General features: G+C 42.4%; 1 protein-coding gene across 43 annotated transcripts in view; it reads right to left on the reverse strand.

The window, feature by feature from the left end:
• Positions 1 to 18,840, reverse strand: part of madd (MAP-kinase activating death domain) — a 98,552-nt gene that overhangs the window by 17,648 nt on the left and 62,064 nt on the right. For 13 of the 43 annotated variants that reach the window (XM_035417620.1, XM_035417627.1, XM_035417639.1 and 10 more), the window contains 13 exons: positions 17,956 to 18,095; positions 17,699 to 17,800; positions 15,664 to 15,702; positions 13,774 to 13,833; positions 12,637 to 12,745; positions 11,656 to 11,842; positions 10,628 to 10,778; positions 8,683 to 8,898; positions 6,970 to 7,026; positions 3,663 to 3,763; positions 3,220 to 3,303; positions 1,929 to 2,087; positions 1,297 to 1,417 (listed from right to left, as the gene is read on the reverse strand). In XM_035417620.1, coding sequence (XP_035273511.1) covers positions 1,297 to 1,417; positions 1,929 to 2,087; positions 3,220 to 3,303; positions 3,663 to 3,763; positions 6,970 to 7,026; positions 8,683 to 8,898; positions 10,628 to 10,778; positions 11,656 to 11,842; positions 12,637 to 12,745; positions 13,774 to 13,833; positions 15,664 to 15,702; positions 17,699 to 17,800; positions 17,956 to 18,095 — 1,526 coding nt within the window. The remainder of the gene's footprint in view (positions 1 to 1,296; positions 1,418 to 1,928; positions 2,088 to 3,219; positions 3,304 to 3,662; positions 3,764 to 6,969; positions 7,027 to 8,682; positions 8,899 to 10,627; positions 10,779 to 11,655; positions 11,843 to 12,636; positions 12,746 to 13,773; positions 13,834 to 15,663; positions 15,703 to 17,698; positions 17,801 to 17,955; positions 18,096 to 18,840) is intronic. The other 30 variants (XM_035417632.1, XM_035417624.1, XM_035417642.1 and 27 more) reach the window with 6 other exon arrangements.

Genomic DNA, 18,840 nt, shown 5'->3' on the forward strand with positions numbered 1-18,840 from the left:
GTTTTCACAAAATCACAGTTCTATATGAACAGGACCGATCACACCACTAAATACCATTTTGATTAGCATATGTTCTCGAGCATTCAATGAAAACGAAGGAATGGCTGAAAAGTAATTTTTACTAAAATTCTGATTTGACCCATTTCTTATTTCATTAGTACATCCAAGAAGACACAATTCTAAGGTTAATCATTTTAATCCTTTGTTAAAGAGGAATCTGAGTATGTTTCTGGAATCTCATTTGTCCTAAAAAAGGTCTAAATATAGAATTTCTAAAGCTGGGCAAGGAAGAAAAACTGATGACAGTCGCAAATGAAAAATGAATTGGTGAATGAGCAGAGCTTATTCTTCATTGACTTTTTTAAGAAATACATAATTACCATGCATAATTTACACAGTTAAGCTGACAATCAGTTTTTTCCCCCCATCATAACTTCGTGGTGTTCGGAATCTGCAGGCTATTTGTGGGAAAGCAGCTTTTATGACGGCGTCGCCTTTTCAATGAAAATATATGGCTAGTAATAATTCCGGTTCACATCATTAACTTCGCTTCATTAAAATGCTCGCAGGAACCGGCTCAGAGGGTTCAAACTACATTTACATGACATTTTACTGGCACAGTGACTAACAGCTTAAATTCCTTTCATGCAATCCATTTATACAGCTGGTTATTTACTGAAGCAATTCGGGTTAAGCACCTTGCTCAAGGGTACAGACAGTGCCCACCTGTGAATCAAGCCTAGAGCATTCGAGTGACAAGGCCAGTTCCCTAAACCAGTATGCTGCCCTGCCTCCCCATGCACACATTTGTAGCATATCATATAATGTGCACTGTAATCACACTCTAATATTTACCAGACTGGCCCCTGAAGGAAGAACACAACCTGGTGATTAGTTTGATCACCTGCAACAGTGTCATTGCTCCACCAAAAATATCTAATTAAAAGCTTGCTCTGGACAAAAGAACAAATAGTTCAAACAAGAGAGTACAGCATTTGCCAAGTAAATCACTTTCCTTTTTCCTTTCACCATATTTACAAATACACTAAATTACCACACAGCGCATGTGCAAACATGAAGACATCTTGTTGACATTTCCATCACTGTTCAGTTTGACAGATTAGATCCATCCGATCAAACAATGAAACAAGCACACAGTAATCAGCCTTTTCAAATTAAAAAATTTAAGCTTGGACCCGCTGTGACCTAAATGAAAATGGAAAGCTTGGGACAGCCCCTAAATGATAACGATGTGTACGGGAGTGCGGTCAGTGCTCAGCTCCTCCGACAGCTTACCCAGCAGGCCTTCGCAGAGGTAGATCCTCATGCTGACGTCCTCCAGGGGCATCACTGGGGCCCCCCTGCCCAAGCTTCCACGGGGCTGCTTCACGCCTGCTTTCAGCTTGTGAGTCTTGCCCTGGTTAAAACGACCGGGGGGCGCCCAAATATTTCATTACATCCTCTCGCCGAGGTCCACCACGTCCATACTTAACTTTTGACTTAACATTACTCTCTGACCTAGCCTATGCTAACAGTGTGAACTGGACTTAACGTGTTCATGGCTATGTATAACGGTTATATAATGAGTATTGTACCTTGTCAGACCTGTGTTTTGTAGTTGTTCTAAAGACCTTCAGTATGCACTTACTGTACGTCGCTTTGGATATGCCAAATAAATGTAATTATACGAATGTGTGAAATCTGACTACCATTTAACAGTCTGCACAGGGGCCAAATCAACTTAAAAAAACAAAAAAAACAAACAAAAAAATAATCTTAAGAAAAATGACCAAAATACAAATAAACAAACCAAAGTTTGTTAGGAACTGATAATCAGAAAATGTATAATTCTGCAACAAAGGAAAGGCGTATGAGGAACCAAGCTCTAGTTCTGTGTGATCCGTTGCTCCACATGGCAGAACACTCACAAACACAGAGCTGGTGGCTGGGTTGGTCTCGATCTCGCTGTCGGAGAGGGTTCCCCTGGAGATGGTGAGGTGGGGGGCTAGCCTGCCAGCCGGCCCGTCCCCTGCGTTGCTGCTCAGGTCGCTGTCGGCCCCCAGCGTCTCTCCCGAGCTGTTACTCACCTGTGCAGGGGAGAAACGCAACCCAAGCCATTTAGACACACATCCCCCTGGTCCTGTTCATAAGCGGGGGTTGTACTCAGAAAACCTGCCTGGACCTGGACTCAATCAACGTATGAACTTAACTCTGACGTAAAAGTAAATGCGTGTTGTTTTCTTATTTCACAACAAAAACAATTTAAGTTAGTTTAGGTCAATGTGCCAAACTATGTCTGAGGAAATTTTTACGAGTTATTGCTTCTTAAGGTCAAATTTTTAAAACTCAAGCTCAGGACTTCAATTCTGCAGGCTTTCATTAGCATCAGTATAAGCACTAGCTTCTTTAGGCTGGAATCCGTTGCGAAACATCAGCCTGGTCAATTAGGATTGCGCTCTATTACACAAAGTAACATAATTTAAAATATAAATGGGCACTCAAGGACTAGATTTTGAATTTGAATACATTACACTTACACCTTACAATTATCTTAACAAACCCTTTTTTATTTCAAAATGAGTGCTTGCAAATTAAACATTCTGTGCTATAATTGGGCCAATTTTCATGTTCTCAACACACCTAATAATTTATGAGAACAAGTGGAATAAAACATCCCTCTCAGGGCTTGTGTCCAGGCCTATATAACTTTTAAAAGGCATATAATTTCTCAGTATTCATCATCACTTACCCTGTCATGATGACAACAGGGTGAGTGGAGCTGCACTGCACTTATAATAACTGCTGCAGCAATGTTAAAAACACACAAATGTAACCTGGTACGATTATAAGAACGTGCTGAGTAAAGAGCAGTCATCAGCCCGCACAAAACAAACACAATGTTGATTAGGCCTCACAATGGCATCGCTTCCTTGTGGTTAACATTATTGCATAATCACTTACGACTTCTGCATTATTATATATTCTTTTAAAGCTGCTACATGACATTATTGCTGTACGTGTTACAGGCAAGGTTGTTGCAATGCCTGACTATCCAGTTTGGATCACACATTTTCAATTTTCCATTATTTTTCCTTGTTAACTGAAGCCTTTCTTTGGTATCTTATTTCTTCATGGAGAACTAAGCCTAAAATATGGGCTTTTGTGACTGGATGTAAAGCACACGACACCAAATGGCTCTCCGGGTTGGGCGTGCCCTACCACTGTGCTGGCCTCCGAATCTTGGCTGGTGCTTCTGGTGAGGGCTGGGGGTTCCGAGCTGGCCACAGACTCTGAGTCGCTCTTCTGTGGAGGAAGAGATGGAGGGGAAGAAAAAGTAAGTATTGGAACAGCACAGATGAACAGCAGATATGTGCGCAAACTGCACGTTACACTATCCCTTGCACAATCAGGTTAAGTTTAGCCCAGTTATGTTTGGGTTGAGTTACTTAAATGGCTGTGGCAAATATCCAGGTATACATAAGTCATCATGTTTAAATTGTTGTGAGCCATGCAACTCACTAGACAAGGGCAACTGCTACGCAAATAAATAATGTAATGATATAGTGTTCATGCTTTGTTCAAGAAATACCCTATTGGACTGATGAAGCTCTTGTAGAACTATTGAGCGCATTAATTTATAGGCCTTGTTGTTGGGTACGGACCTGAGAGCCAGAGGTGACGCTCAGTCCACTGTCAGCACTGATCTGGGACTTCTTCTCATCAGTGTCCCCGAGGTCAACTGCCTGCTTGGCTCCCTCCAACCCTGCAAGAGAAACAGTTAGAATGGCAACCACCATCCCCTCCACTCAGCTACCCAGGACCAAGTCACATGACCAACATTACCAGGAATAAAAATGGACCACCGCATTTTTGCAGATTAAGTATTTCTGCTTTGGAGTAAGAGGCCTGTTTTCATCAGTAAATCAAATATGGGTGACATACAAGATTTTCAGGCAATCTTGTGTTCAGATGAGTATAGATCAAGGCTACCATCTGCCAGTGTTTAAATGCAGCTCACTCTGATTGCCTTTCACTTAAATTTCACATTCAACCAACTGTTTTGCTGTGACAATTCAGAGGGAAAAGGATTTTCAGGATTGAGAGTACATTTATTTTCTCCAACTGGGTCCCCAATGGACAAATTTCCAGCCTGGTGGTCATGTGACAATTTTATGGGAGAGGCCGAGATGGGAGGGAAACGGACCAGAGGTGAGCGAGGGACGTTGACCGTCAGCGACCGAGACCGGATTGCAGGGAATCCCACTGGGCCGTGACCGCAGGCAGTGCGTGATGCCGGAGAACTCCCCGAAGGACAGACGGGACTCTCTCCTCGGGCCTCCTGGCGTTTGGTCGCCGCGGCGGCACTGATTCGCGGGCCGACCGCGGCGATCAAAGCGCGGGACCGGCCGTCGGCCTTTCCCCAAAATTCACTCTGCCGCCATTCAGCTACGGTGCTCGCCATCGCCCGAGCCACACGGGCGGTCGTGATTTGACTTCCTTCACAACGTCCCCGCAGTCAGAGCTTGCGGGTTTTTACCTGCTTGCCGAAACTACAGCCTGTTCTAAAAAATGACCAAAAGTCTTTCTGCGTCTTTTGGAATGAAAAAAACAAACAAATATCCATTCTGAATGTTTGGTCAAAGGTGGTTCTGAATTCGCTCTGTGGAATGTCAAGTGGATCCTCGTGCAAGCAGAGTGAACTTCCTTGGGTTTGCTTGGGACTGCACTATAACTGCTCCCCATTGGGAGGGCCTAAAGGGTCGGGCAAGGAGGAAGGGGAGGGGTGGGGCTCCATGCTAGTGACTGAGTGAACAGCAGAGAGTAAGAGACAGAGACAGACAGACATGCAGCCTGTGTGGAGGCGGGCATTTAAAGGTCACAGGTCGGGTGCAGGGAAAGTACCCAACTGCAAACTGTCTGGGGTAGGAAACTCCAGTCCCTACCTCTGGTTTTATCGATACATTTGAATTAAATCTACAGTCACATTATGATTTTACCTGTTGTCCACAACCTACAAAATCAACCTGGGCTTCAAGAACTGGAGTTGTCTGCCCCTAGTTATGTTAATAGACTGTGAAAAAGAAGCAAAAAATATCAGGTGCCTTCTGGATTCCATAGCTGCCAACCAACATGCTAAGTGCGAGAAGGAAGGACAAGGAACAGGATGGCAAGCTACACTGGTGTACTAGCATAGCTTTCAACTGAATTTCTCTGCCTTTGAATTCAAAGACTTAAAACATCCAATTTTTTTACATATGGTCTACATAATATACACGCTTCAGTGCACTAAGCAAGACATACTTCTTTAAGATCATTTGAAACCTTTTTAAGAAAAATGTAAGACAGTGGGCACAGATATATATGATCAAGGAAAACAGGAGCCAGCCACAAGGTAACAAATTACGTTTTCGGTACACTGTGCAACACCGTAACAAATAAATGTTCACCTGAATTAAAAAAAAACACACTGAATAAAAGTTCAGTTCATAAAACCTAAAAAGCTAGTCTAGATACCCAGAAATCATTAATCACAACTAGTATGTATGGAAATATATCAACTAGTCCATACACTAATTAGACCACTTAAACTTAATCAGTAATTTAATACCAATATTTAGTTGGTATGTCCACACCTGCTTCTTTTGCACAGTTCTGACATTTTTCATGAATAATGACAGTCACATCCTATAAAGCTAAGTCAATTTGGAACCATACCTAAATTAAATGTATGAATCCAAATTTATACTTATCAAGTCTATTACTGGACAAAGCTGCTGAATCTGGTAACTTATATTCTCTCAATGACAGAATTTGTTCATGACAATCAGTCACAGGAAAAAAAAATGTTAAAATGTTCCACCCAATCAGATGAAGCATGTCATAAAACTTAGACTAATTCACAGATAGATTACATTATTCCAACTGGGTTCACAAGGGGCAGGTTAAAATTATTTTAATCTACCCCTCACAGCTCAGAGCAATTGTTGGAGGTGATATTAGGAAACAGCATAGCCCCAAGACCAGGGTGACCCCAAAAAAAGACCAATTCCAATTTATAACACACAAAACTAGTAAATCAGTGATCCGGGTAAAAATATAAGACAGTCACTTATAAATTTAAGGGCTAAAGTTCTGTACAGCTACTTTTTATAGAGATTATAAGTAGCTGGTTAATTATTTGACAATTAACTATATTAGTGCATTGGCTAGCTTAATTTTTTATTACAAGTACTAACAACTCTGATTAGTCATACTGATAAATCAGCTAGCTAGCTAGCTGATCCGTAAAATATATAAAATGAGATGCAAACATCTGATACCTTCTTGATGGATCACATGAGAAAGTATAGTAACGATGTCTCCTTGAGAGCTACAACGCTAGTTTATCAAGGTAAGTTTTATCCTCTCCTTAATTAGAGGACTAAAAATGCAGAATTCTCGATTTATATGAAAAAAAAGATTATTTATCATTTTCCTTCTGTAATATCATCAATGTCAAAGTACACACAAAGAACATGTGTTCCATAATTTGCTATTTTAACCATTGTAGGCAGTCACTAATGCATAAGTGCACCTTTTGAAACATTTTGACAGCACTGAACAATGATATGCTGCCCCACAAACATGGACACACTGGACACCAGACATGAAGGTAAGCATGACAAACTTGTACACACTGTCTAACAATCATAATCTTTCCTCACTCATCTGCACTCATCTTGCAACTTTAACAAAAAATCTAATAAAACGTACCCACAAAGCCTTCCCTACATTTATGAATTTCGAGAAAAGACTGAATTTCACAGGATCGATTGAGCCACATGCTGTTCTTGTTCTGTTGGCCCACTCAGTGACAGGAAAATGGCAGGTGTAGGGCGGGGGTGGGGGTGGGGAAGGGGAGGGGTAAGTGTGAGATTAAAAGTTGGCAGTTATGTGAGACCCCAGTCTTTTTCGTGTGAAACGTCTTACTCTGTTGTTTTTCCATAGCTTTTTGCTTTCTGTTATCCTGGTGCTTGCTCCACAAATCTACCCAAGATGCATTGCAAGCAAGGAGAGAAAGACAGAGAGAGTCAGAGAGCTTGTATGATAGGCAGGGATGGACGATGGGCATAAACAAGATTAAACAATAATGAAAATTTAAATTAAAAAAAGACACAAAAATGACCATTGGCCAACTGGAGATGCTTTGCAATGCTGAAAAGCCACCACTTTTATTCTGTATCTGACACATGAAAGCACATTGCCTGTGTGTAAAACTTCAACATCCGAGTCCCCGCTATAGAAGTCACATTGCAAAGCATTTCCTGAGCCCCAGCCAATGGTCCTGGAGGACATCAGTCCAACATGGCGTCCACATCCCTTCAAACCATACGACACAACGGTCCAATCCATTACCATTACTTTGCGCCCACCGAATTGGATGTTTCAGTGTTTTGGGTGGAGCCAAAAAATCCTGGCCTGAGGCCCTCCAGAAGCATAACCTTGAGGAGCTCAGCCCCAACTGAAAAGCGATGGAGAGATGGCAACTGAGCAGCTGACCAGCGTTAGAATGGTGTTCAGCAGAAGCGAGGATGCAGGCTCTGAGACGGTCCATAGAACTTAAGATGCATCTTCCAAAAAAAAAAAAAAAAAGGGTGTGGAGGCAGAACCATTTCCATCTACACAGACCCAGTAGAAACGTTTTGCTCTGAAAATCAGTCATGGACAACGCTTCCGGTGCCTAGGTGACATGAGGTTAACAAGGACAGCCAATTCGCATTTAAAAAGTCTGCACCAGAAGTTAATTTGAAGAAATCGTTTTGTATTATCTGTGGATCTGTTTAGATGGGAAAACGGGGCCGCCTGCAGTACTGAAACGAGGTGCTAACATCCTATCGCACCTCAGCTGAGAAAACTGCAGTAGTGACTGTGTTCACATGGCTGGGCGCTTTCATTTAATTGACCAATTAATTTTGGGATCTTACTCAGCAATGCTGCCAATTATAGAGGTACTGCAGATTTCACTTGAAAATTAAATTTAAAGGCTAATAAAAGCAAACAAGCATGCATCAGTGCTATTTTGTTGAGGGAACAGACAAGGGCACTTATCTGCAAAATGGAACACAACTGAATTAATTAATACAGACAACACATCATCACCACTTCTGAAATAAATAAATGAAACAAATTGGGGCCACGGTTCAACCATCAGGTCTCAAAACTATTAAAGTACAGGAGCCATTGGTGGCAGATCCACAATTTATACTTAACCAGTCTGACTTAAAACTCAATAAATTCTTGCCATGCTAACAGTGCCATGCTCGATTTGGCAAGTTGCAATGGCATACAACTTTGACACGAGTTCCTGTGGACCAGTTGCATTTTTCTGATTATGAGTGAGTATGTCCATCATCACGTAACAAAATAAACAATTCATTCATGCCTGAAAAGTACATGAATAAACCTGAATTTGATCTTTCTATCTGATGAGAAGGTTTAAAGCGTGGATCGATTGGTGCAGAAGTTCAGAGAACTGGGGTTGTAAAGCAAAATGAAACAAATTAAGAAGGCTCTAACTGTGGCTGCGAGAACAGTATCCCCCTCTTTGTGGAGGGTGGGGGTGAGGTGCAAGTGGATTTGGGGTTGGAAACATGGGCCTTTTCTTTTTTTTCAAAGCACATGCAGGGGAGGGGGTGTACACACCAATAGAGGCAATAAAATTCTCTTCATTCAGACTTCGGGTGTCAAACTGGCGGGCCCCCTTGCCGGTGGAGGACGTGGGGGGCTGGAGCTGGAGCCGAGGCACCAGCAGAGGGCCCAGGGGCCGGGCGCTCTCCCCCCGCGGGGTCAGGCTGTCCTTACTGCCTGGGCTGCCGCTGCCCCCGCCGTCTGTGGGGCTTCGCTTACGTTTCTCGGGGTCTTCACGGAGGACAGGGTACAGGGGATGCAGTCACGTGAAAGTGCGAAAGGACGGAGAGAAGAAAAGACAGGAAAGTTCAGAGTTCATGTTGATGAACAGACTGTTCCCCAAAAGAGACACTTCTCAAAGAACTACACTACAGCCTGTGTTGGCATCAATGGGCTTTGTTTACTAAAAAACTCTCAGGTGACTGGTGGTGGGGGGATTAAAGACCAAAGAACTCTGAGGAGGTACATTCCTGCTGTCTCCTCCCACTCCATTTTCTGCCCTCCATCTTTCTATGTGCAGCTGCCTCACAAACCATTCATGGTTTCATCTCACTTCTCTACCCAATAGTCAATGTGGCCAAACAGACGCTACAGTTAGCCCCAAAATGTAACATTGTGATCCTCACGGTCAAGTAGGTTTTGCCACACAGTATATTGCCGGCAACTTAACGATAAAAAGTACAGTACGGAGTGAGGTAAAACTCAGAATATTCCATTGCAACAGCACTTAAGTGTGTTTTACAAATGTACTGGACGGGGGGAACATCTTTATTTGGCACAGTGTAGAGAAAACACATTCAATATTCAAACGTTCATGACTTTGGACTGAATTACTTATTTGTAAGAATTAACACAATTTTTCACAGTCATATACTGTTTTTTGGGGAAGTGTCTCTTTAGAAAGGAAAGTAAAGATCAAGATAGTGTACAGGTTACCCAAGAAGAGCCTTCACCAGCTGCAACCCAAGAATATAACATTTCCTCAAGCAGTTATTAGTAGCTTCCTCACAAGCTGAAAAAGAAAGTCTCGTCTTGAGCCACCTGGCTGTCCCAGCTAAAAGCAGAAGCGCTTTGTCTACGACCTTCCACCCTCAGGGTGCTCTCATGAGTCTCTTCTCAGAGTCAGCACATGAGTCAAACGGAAGTGAAGCCTTATGCTGGATGTATTCAGGGCAAAATGTTATCATTTCCCTACATTTGACCTGCGAGGATCCATAAGAGGAATGATATGCTACATATGGTTTGGTACGTTGTGTATATGAATGGTGCTACAACACCTTTCGTTTGGTAATGTGCGTGCATGAAACGATGCCGTACGACCCCAGGTTTGGTACTATGTGAATTAATGAGTGATGCTACACTATCTTTGGTTTTGTATGTGTGTATACAGAGGGAGTGATGCTACGCTAGCTTTGGCTTGGTATGTGTGTATACCGTATGAGTGATGCTACGCTGTCTTTGGTTTGGGATGTGTATATGAGTGAAGCTATGGTATTGTTGTTTTGGTATGAGTATATACCAGTGATGCCACGTTATCTTTGGTTTAGGCTGTGTGTATACAGTATGACTGATGCTATGGTATCGTTGGTTTGGTATGTGTGTATACGAGTGATGCTATGGCATTCTCGGTTTGGTATGTGTGCTTGTGAGTGACACTATGCTACCATTACTTTGATAATATGTACGTATGAGTGATGCTACGCTACCTTTGGTTTGGTAATGTGTGCTTATGACTGATGCTACGCTACCTTTGGTTTGGTAATGTGCACTTATGACTAATGCTACACTATCTTTGGTTTGGTAACGTGTTCTTATGACTGATGCTACGCTACCTTGCGGTTTGGTAATGTGTGCTTATGACTAATGCTACACTATCTTTGGTTTGGTAACGTGTGCTTATGACTGATGCTGTGTTACCTTGCGGTTTGGTAATGTGTGCTTATGACTGATGCTACGCTACCTTTGGTTTGGTAATGTGTGCGTGCTATCTCCAGCAGGCTGAAGACACTGGCCATGCCGCCCAAGCCTGCATTGGTGTAGGAGTGCTCCAGGCTGGAAACCGTGCACTTCAGCAGGTCCAGCATTCCCTTGTACACCTTCCGGCTAATTTCCTGGGAACATGACAAAAAAGGAATTTACTGTCCTGCCCATTCTGCTGCATAAAACAGTGACGCTTAACCAAACATTTGCTGTTGCTAAAAAACAATTAAATTACAGTGAGGTCCTGATAATCAATAGGAGTGAATTGGGAGCTGACAACCGGGAGGAATGGCAAAGCCTGTTAACAGTTAACATGGGCAGATGATGTCGCTGGTATTCACGCTATTCAAATACAGTGGGGTAGGTGCCACAAAATCACTTGTGTTATACCAAAGTGAAATATCTCTTCAATGAGTTGTACAGCCATATACACAAGGATAGTTTAGCCAAGGTGGATGAACTCACCATTGCCAGTGACTTTATTCAGCAGAATGAGAGATGCAAGAATTTCTTTGGGAATTTTTAAGAACGAGGTGAGTGTTGACAAATCATCACATGGGTTAAAATAAGTGTTTGGGTGGCGTGCCTTCATACTTGTCTCAATTGAAAATGTGTTCCACAGCCTATGATTCAGACCAATGTACCTTAGAATGGGACATTTACATTAGTTCCAAAACAGTGGGCAGTGAGAGCCGTTGAGGTCTGGAGAAGCACTAATCTCGCTTCATGCCCTGCACTAGTCGCAGTGCACATCTGGTGAAAGCATTTAAATTCCACAACATTGTTTCAACATTAGCTAGCTACCATATATTGTTTTTCAAGAAACAACCTTCAAGTAACAACAAATGTGCTGCCTCCCTCTGGTAAAAAACCAGAATATTATGTCACATGTACCTACAAGTTTGACTTAGTAAATGCAAAAATAGACACTTATCAATATTTATTGATAATTTCCAATTAATATATTGATGACTAAAAATGGGTGAGCTTTGTAAGGTGAGGTCTTACCACGTCATGGATGACCTCCTGCCTGGCGTCCTCCTCAGACTGTATGGCCCTATTGAGTTTGCTCAACACAAAGACGCGCAGCTGCTCGTTCTCCAGCAGGCGGCGCACTTTCTTCATGTTGAGCCAGCCAACGCCCTGTCCCTCCAACACGCTCTGCACCACTTCCTTCAGGAACTGCTGATTCTCACTGGGGACAAATCAAAGACAAACTTCAATGCGACTCAGGGGGTCTGTGGCCAAAAGCCATGAATAGTAGAGCAGTCTCGACCCTAGATGCTTCGTCTCTACTGCGTCTGGAAAGGGAGGATAAACTTTGTGAGACTGGTTTCCTGTAATGTGATTGGTTCTAGCACAAGTCACCAAGCATTTTGTTATAGGTCAACTTTTTTTTGTTTTTTTGCAAAAAATTCAGCACCCAACGCAGGGCTGAATTCCCACCCTAATTTGCAATGTTCAATTATCTGCAACCACAGCCGTGTTCATGCACGAACCCCTCTGCCGATTCAGGAGCAAGCAGATATCTGCAGTTCTCTTCAGAAACATGTGGTGTCACAAGCCTGCTTCTTTTCACACTGCAGCCTACAGCTAAACTCACCACGAAGTGGAGCCAGAGGACGACGTTTCATATGTGGCTTTTAACATGCAGTCCACGAACGCCCAATGGATAAGTGGGAGTTGCTAAATAGTGATGAAATGCAGACCACTAACCGACTGAACCCTCCCATTAAGCGAATGGCTGAAGTAGCTAAAATCGTCACCTCAAATTGGAAAGCCATATACACGAGTCATCATAAGAGGTAGCTGGTCATTGGTTTATTAGCCAGGGTGGACTTATCACAAATCATATTGGCAGTCTGGCCAGGTTCCTATCACTGCAAGCTTAAAAGCCTGACAAATGAGGCCATCCCTAGGGTCACTCATCTGTGGGCAGTGACTGAGGAACGGCCCACGCTGTCTGATTCACGACATGTTGCTCTTCACCTGGTGTTGTTGGCCCGGCCTTGTGGGGAAGGAGACTCCTTCTTGACCGTGGGGCTGTGCTTAATGACCGAAGACTTCTGGTCCACCAGGGCCCTGGGTGGGCGGTTTCCTGCAAGGGCCAATCAGAACATCAGCACTCCCGAGATCACGAGCGTGCACCCAACACAGAGCAAAAAATGATTTTCCTATTTCATGATTTAGGACTACAATAAAGACCCACTTCACAATAAAAAAGGCTTCCGTTCAATTCATTTTTGTACCGCAAGAGAAACATTCTAATCTGGCTCCCATTTTTCTCCATAAAATTCTTGAAATAGCAATTAAAAAATGTGCTGAAGAGAAATGAGTCAGAAAGAGAGAAAGTCTTATGATGAAATAATTTAATAACAGTTTTTAAATAATCTGTTGTTTGAAATATTTTAGAGAAAATTATTTTTTGCAGTTCACTCAAACACACACTGAATAGTTCCAAAAAAAACAAGTACGGTGACCTCGTGCAGAAACAGTGCAAGAGGCCCCCCTCCCCCCACACACACACACAAATGCACGTATACCCATACAGACACACAAGACTGACTTCTGACACTAGAAAGTCTGATGTGACTAATGTCCAATGACTAACACTACTGATAACAACTAAGGAACAAAAAATACCAGTACAAAAACAGAGATGACATCACTCTAGCATCACACATTGGCAGAAAACAGGAGTAAGCTCAAAAACCGAGGAACAACAAAGTGAACATGGGCAAATATCTGTGAGATAAAACACCATTTCACAATGTTATCATGCAGCAGATGGCAAAAAAAAGAGATGATGGACAGTATGTTATGTGTGCATATATGTTCAATATATACACACATGCATACACGTACAAACAATGTGAATAATGTATACGTCACAGCTACAGCTATAAAACAATACATTTTGTGATGTGTTAATAAAAAAATGAAGGGTGTGGTCTAGTCACGGTTAACAACAGAGGTCTGATAGGCTATCGCGGATGGCAGGCGCCAGGTGACTTTCACTGCCCAACAACAGAGAGGAGCCCGGCAAAGCGAGTGCAGAAGAGGATGCTGGGAGATGACCGCTGATTGGACTAGGAAGCATGCAGCTAATGCAGGGGTGAGACCCACCTTCACCGCTCGCTGGGCTGGCTTCAGTTATTATCTCCATTAGAGAATTTAGCCCAAATACTGGACACAAAACCCACAGTTAGTGCAGGGAATAAAAAATATCCAAAAGATCAAACCAAAACAAAAAGAAAAAGAAAAAAATACACCAAACCGAAACAGAATGGATCTGCGTATCGACAAAATCTGCAGTCTGAGATGCTTGCGGGAGATGGAGCGGCTAGGCCCAGAAGAGAAAGTAGGCGCACCGAAACTGACAGCATACCAGAGTGAACACAACCGCGGGGGGACTACAGTCAAATCCTGAAGGGCACATTTCAGTATCCCTGCTTCTGAAGAGGGCACAGCCCCCTACTGTACAAAGTCCTCCAGGGAGAGACGGTCACCCAAAAACCTTTTCATTCACTCAGTTCCTCACAAAGCGCCTTTAAATGACAGGGCAAGAGGTTTGCCTCTAAGGCTGGCCAACACTGGCCAGGCCCAAATTGGTGTTGCTATACTAGTGAAAGGCCAGGTAATTCGGTATGGCCTACACCAGTGGTCCTCAATCTTACCCAGAAAGGGCCGGTGTGGGTGCAGGCTTTTGTTCCGGCCAAGCAGTGACACACTTGATTCCACTAATCAAGGTCCTTAGCAAAGACTACTCTAGTGGTTGATTAGTAGAATCAGGTGTGTAACTGCTCAGTTGGAACAAAAGCCTGCACCCACACCGGCCCTTTCTGGATAAGATTGAGGACCCCTGGCCTACACCCACTGGGGGCGTTGTGAGGGCGCCCCCTTCAGGCATACGCAGGGAAGTACTGGAATGTGCCGGAAGCCGGAGTGGCGTGCACCCCGCCGTGCAGCTGAACCGCTAGGTCCCTGACTGGAGTGGAGCATCTGTGAGCAGCAGCACTGCGTCTGCCATTGGCGTCGGAGGTGGGATGGTGGCTCTGTACCCGTACAGGGTACTGTCAGAGCCCTACAGTTCACGGAGAAGCGACTCACAGCACGCTGGGGCTGGAATGGCTCTGCTAAGGGTCTGCACCATGGCATTTTCAAACAGACTGCAGTCACCCGCGAGTCTGAAAGAGGACTTTAGAGGCTTTCAAAACCTGGTACAGACCAATAAGCAGACCCATACCAGACAGCGAGACTAGAGTTGCAGAACCTTTCTGCGAAGCCTGACCCGATCTGTTCTGTACGAATTTTATTCTTGGGAAGGGAGGGGGGCTCGCCCCGACTCCCATGGCTGCCGCCAACAGATGACAGGTCGGAAAAACACAAAATGATCCCATACACAGAGAAACACAAAAACGGTGGACTTATATGCAAGCAATGGAGAAAACTGGTGTAACCAGAAAAAAATGAAATGAAACTAATTTTCAAAAAAGAAGAGAAGAAAAGAACTCCGTTTTCTTTAAATGTGTGTATGTTAGCGTAAAGTATCTCGCTTGTATAATAAAAAAAAAAAGCACAGTACTTCACTGGAATATCTATATTTTATACAGGGATATCCATCAATGTTTTAGCAATTGAAATGTACAGCAAACTACCACACTTGAAGAGGGGCGTGGAACATAGACACAGCAAGACTGTCAGGATCAGCTGAACAATAATAACATTCCACATCAGAACAGAACATCTAAAATGTTGCTATGGCAACTATCTGATGAAGCATGAAATGCAAGTCACTTGCAAGTAAACCCATTTATTTTTCTTTTCAAGTCCAGTTTTTATAAATGAAAATGTTTGGGGTACACAATACTAAAAATAAAACATTTTCTTCAGTTTATTTATCAAAAACTGAGCTTGTGACACAAAAAAATTAGTTTCAAGTACTCGGTCATTACTTCCTGAATAGTGCCATAGTCCGTAAAGACAAAGTTCAGGCAAACAAGCTAACATACCAACCTGGTTCCACATCTTGTTCTACGTCAAACTTAAAATATTCTATTTCCAATAGATAATTTGTTGCAAAAATAATGGAATAACAAAAAAACGGGAAAAAAAGAACAAAAAAAACAAAAACAAAAAAGAAGCAAAACTTAAGTCGCCACATGAAAACTTAGCAGCAGCAAAAGTGAACAACTTGATTTGGACAAGAATCACTTAAGACTACTTCATGCTAATGAAAGGCGAATGGGTCCAACACATCGAGTGAAAATTAAATCCTTCTCATTGCCAACAACACAATAAAATGATTAAAAATACAGAGAATTGCTCTTCATTTAAAATTCTGAGCATTGGGATATGATTATCCATGGCTAGTGTAAGTCATACATATTATATTTCACCTCATGATTTTTTTTCCCCATTAAAAATAAGATCTATCAATTCCTCCTCAGTATTACACCAGCCCCCATACATGCAAGATGTGCCTGTTCTATTGACTCGATTAAGACTTAATTAAGATCAATTTAAAACATGCTAGTACTGTTTTGGTTAACTGTACAATCATAATCAATCATTTAACACCTTTTTTTGGCAGACTACAAAAAACAATAAAACTATGATTCCCATTGAGGAGACCAACATGCCAGGTATTAATAAATCTTTAGTTTGCATATTTATTTCCTGAATGTTCTGAAATGTGTAAATTACTTAATCGGGTAGAAATACTTTCATATTATGAGTTGATACAAACTACCAAATACAAAGTGACAGTAAATTCGGAACTAAAAAGTACAAGTACAATATTACCATGAATCTTCAGTTCTGAATAACAGTATGACACATTAGAATGCAGACAGTATCATACATCTAAAACCTTAAAATCAAACTAAATACCATTTCATATTCTTTTGTACAGCATAATTATTATAAGCCTTATACGTTTATCCAATGTTTATACCAATGTTTACACTCAACAAGGTCTATATTTTTCCTACCTAGAATTTTGTATCACATACTTTTTGTGCACTCCTGACTCCATTCACTGCTCAGAATTTAGTTATTTTACCCAAAGTTCCAATAATTCCATTTTCAGATTCATACAAAATAAACCTACAAAAGACAGCTTGTTTGAAGTTACAAAAAGCTGGTTTTCCATCCTACTGGTAACTCACTGGTACATGTTGAGTTACAGTAACTATGACACTTATCAAATCCACATGCGCCTAACATGCATTTTATTTACATTAATCTGACTGTGCTGCCTTTCCCAGTGTTCATGAACACCGCCACATCATCCAGAGAGGATTTAGAGCTTTCCAGCTGCTGTTTGCCTGGTCGTACTGCATCAGCTTGACTCCTTTGTCATAATATAAAGAGTGGATATTCAACATGCATAAATACCTAGGCTTTTGTTCTGTCAATATTTGACATGTAAATTACCATTCAGTACTGTTTACTTTCAACCTTGGAAAATGACACAAGGGATTTTCCAAGTCATATTGTATTATGCAAATTTTTCAAAGCTCTCCAAACGTGTGCTATAGAAATCGATTAATAGTTTTAAAGGACAATGGTTAAAGAAGATAGCTCCGTACTGTAAAATGCTAAGATAATAAAGCTAGCTAAATGGTCACAAACAATCTCTGTAGTTGTAGTTGGTATCTACATAAGCAATGATTCAAAACACATTTCAACGTCCTTGGATGATTTGACTCCGCAATGGGAAGAACTAAATAATTTGTCACCTCAGAAATGCAGTGAAGCTAGAGTCAAAGTAATTACTTAGCACCTGGTACTTGTCTTTTCTGACTACACCACATAATGTTAGAGAAACTGTATTCAGTCAAAACGATCTGAATTAAGTGTAAAGGGCAAAAATAGCAACATTTTGTGAAGGCCAGCTGGGAGATGAAATATCACTCAAGCATAATGACCAAACACAGCTGGGAGATGAAAAAAAAACCCATGATTCAATTATCTCACATTGGATTGGCAATAAATATATCATCTGGGTGGAGGGCTGTGCAGAAATAAAGGACAGAGGACATGATACCTTTCAGACTGGGGAAGGGAGTGGTCTTATCCCGGGCTGCCTTGTTGGGCAAAGCCAGGTTGGAGAGACTGAAACTGGTGCCATGGTTCTTGTACAGATTGCCTGTGAAGGACAGAAAGGCATGTTGGTTTCAAGAGCCAAAAACCACCCACTTACAAACCACCAAGCATTTACATATATCAAAACTCACCATAAAATGACTATTTTTGGGAACACACCCAAGGAACCTCATAGAGTGCCTGCGGTGGCCTACTCACTGGCAAAGGACATGAGTCCCCCGAAGCCGTCGGTGCTGTTGTTGGAGACGGTGGAGTTGGGTGAGCTGGCGTGCGAGTCCGTCTCTCCATCCGAGTCGCCGGGCAGCTTCAGGCTGCTGGGGCGCGGAGGCTTCAAGGCCCTGAGGGAGACGAGAGGGCCGTCAACGAGAGCGGGGGCGTCGCTGCTGGAAAAACTCACAGCCGCCCAGAGTGGGCCTTACCTCCGCCCGCGCTGGAACATCACGAGGGCCACTATTGCTACCCAGGGTTTAAAACGACTGAAGGAGAGAGAGGAGCCAGCATAGCGGTTAACCGCTTTCTAGTCAACCAGAAAGCAAGGGGACAAAAATCAAAACACTATGATGAAAGGAGAAGGCAATGAGCAAGCCCTGCTAAAGAAGTGGTCCACCTTCCATTAGGAAACTCAGGGCTAGACTGGCTGCATACTCTATGCTATGAGGGACCCCGTCAGAGCTACGACAACCTATACGCTTTTAACCCTGTCTGTGCTATAAGTGTCTTGTGACTTACCAAACTACTTTCTAATATGCATTGGCCATGATACCTCCTGAGGAATACTTGCCCGTTACTGTCAATGCAATATCTATCACGCTTCAATGACATTTTCAGAATAAATGTACAGTTTTGGAGTACTTAAATACAACCAGCAGTAATATTTCAGTGATATTAGGCTGTTTTGAAAATTTTACTGTGTGAGGAATTACTTTTTTGAGACAAATTACCTTAATACTTTGTGTATGCATGATTACACACTCGTGGAAGCCTTCAATGAAAAATACCGGTCACCTCTAACTTTAGGTAGCAGCCTTAATGTACAAGCCAGCAGCTAACCCAATTTGTTAGAATGCTGACATTATAAGGCTT

The sequence above is a fragment of the Anguilla anguilla genome, chromosome 5 (genome assembly GCF_013347855.1).
Source record: "Anguilla anguilla isolate fAngAng1 chromosome 5, fAngAng1.pri, whole genome shotgun sequence".
NCBI lineage: Eukaryota > Metazoa > Chordata > Actinopteri > Anguilliformes > Anguillidae > Anguilla > Anguilla anguilla.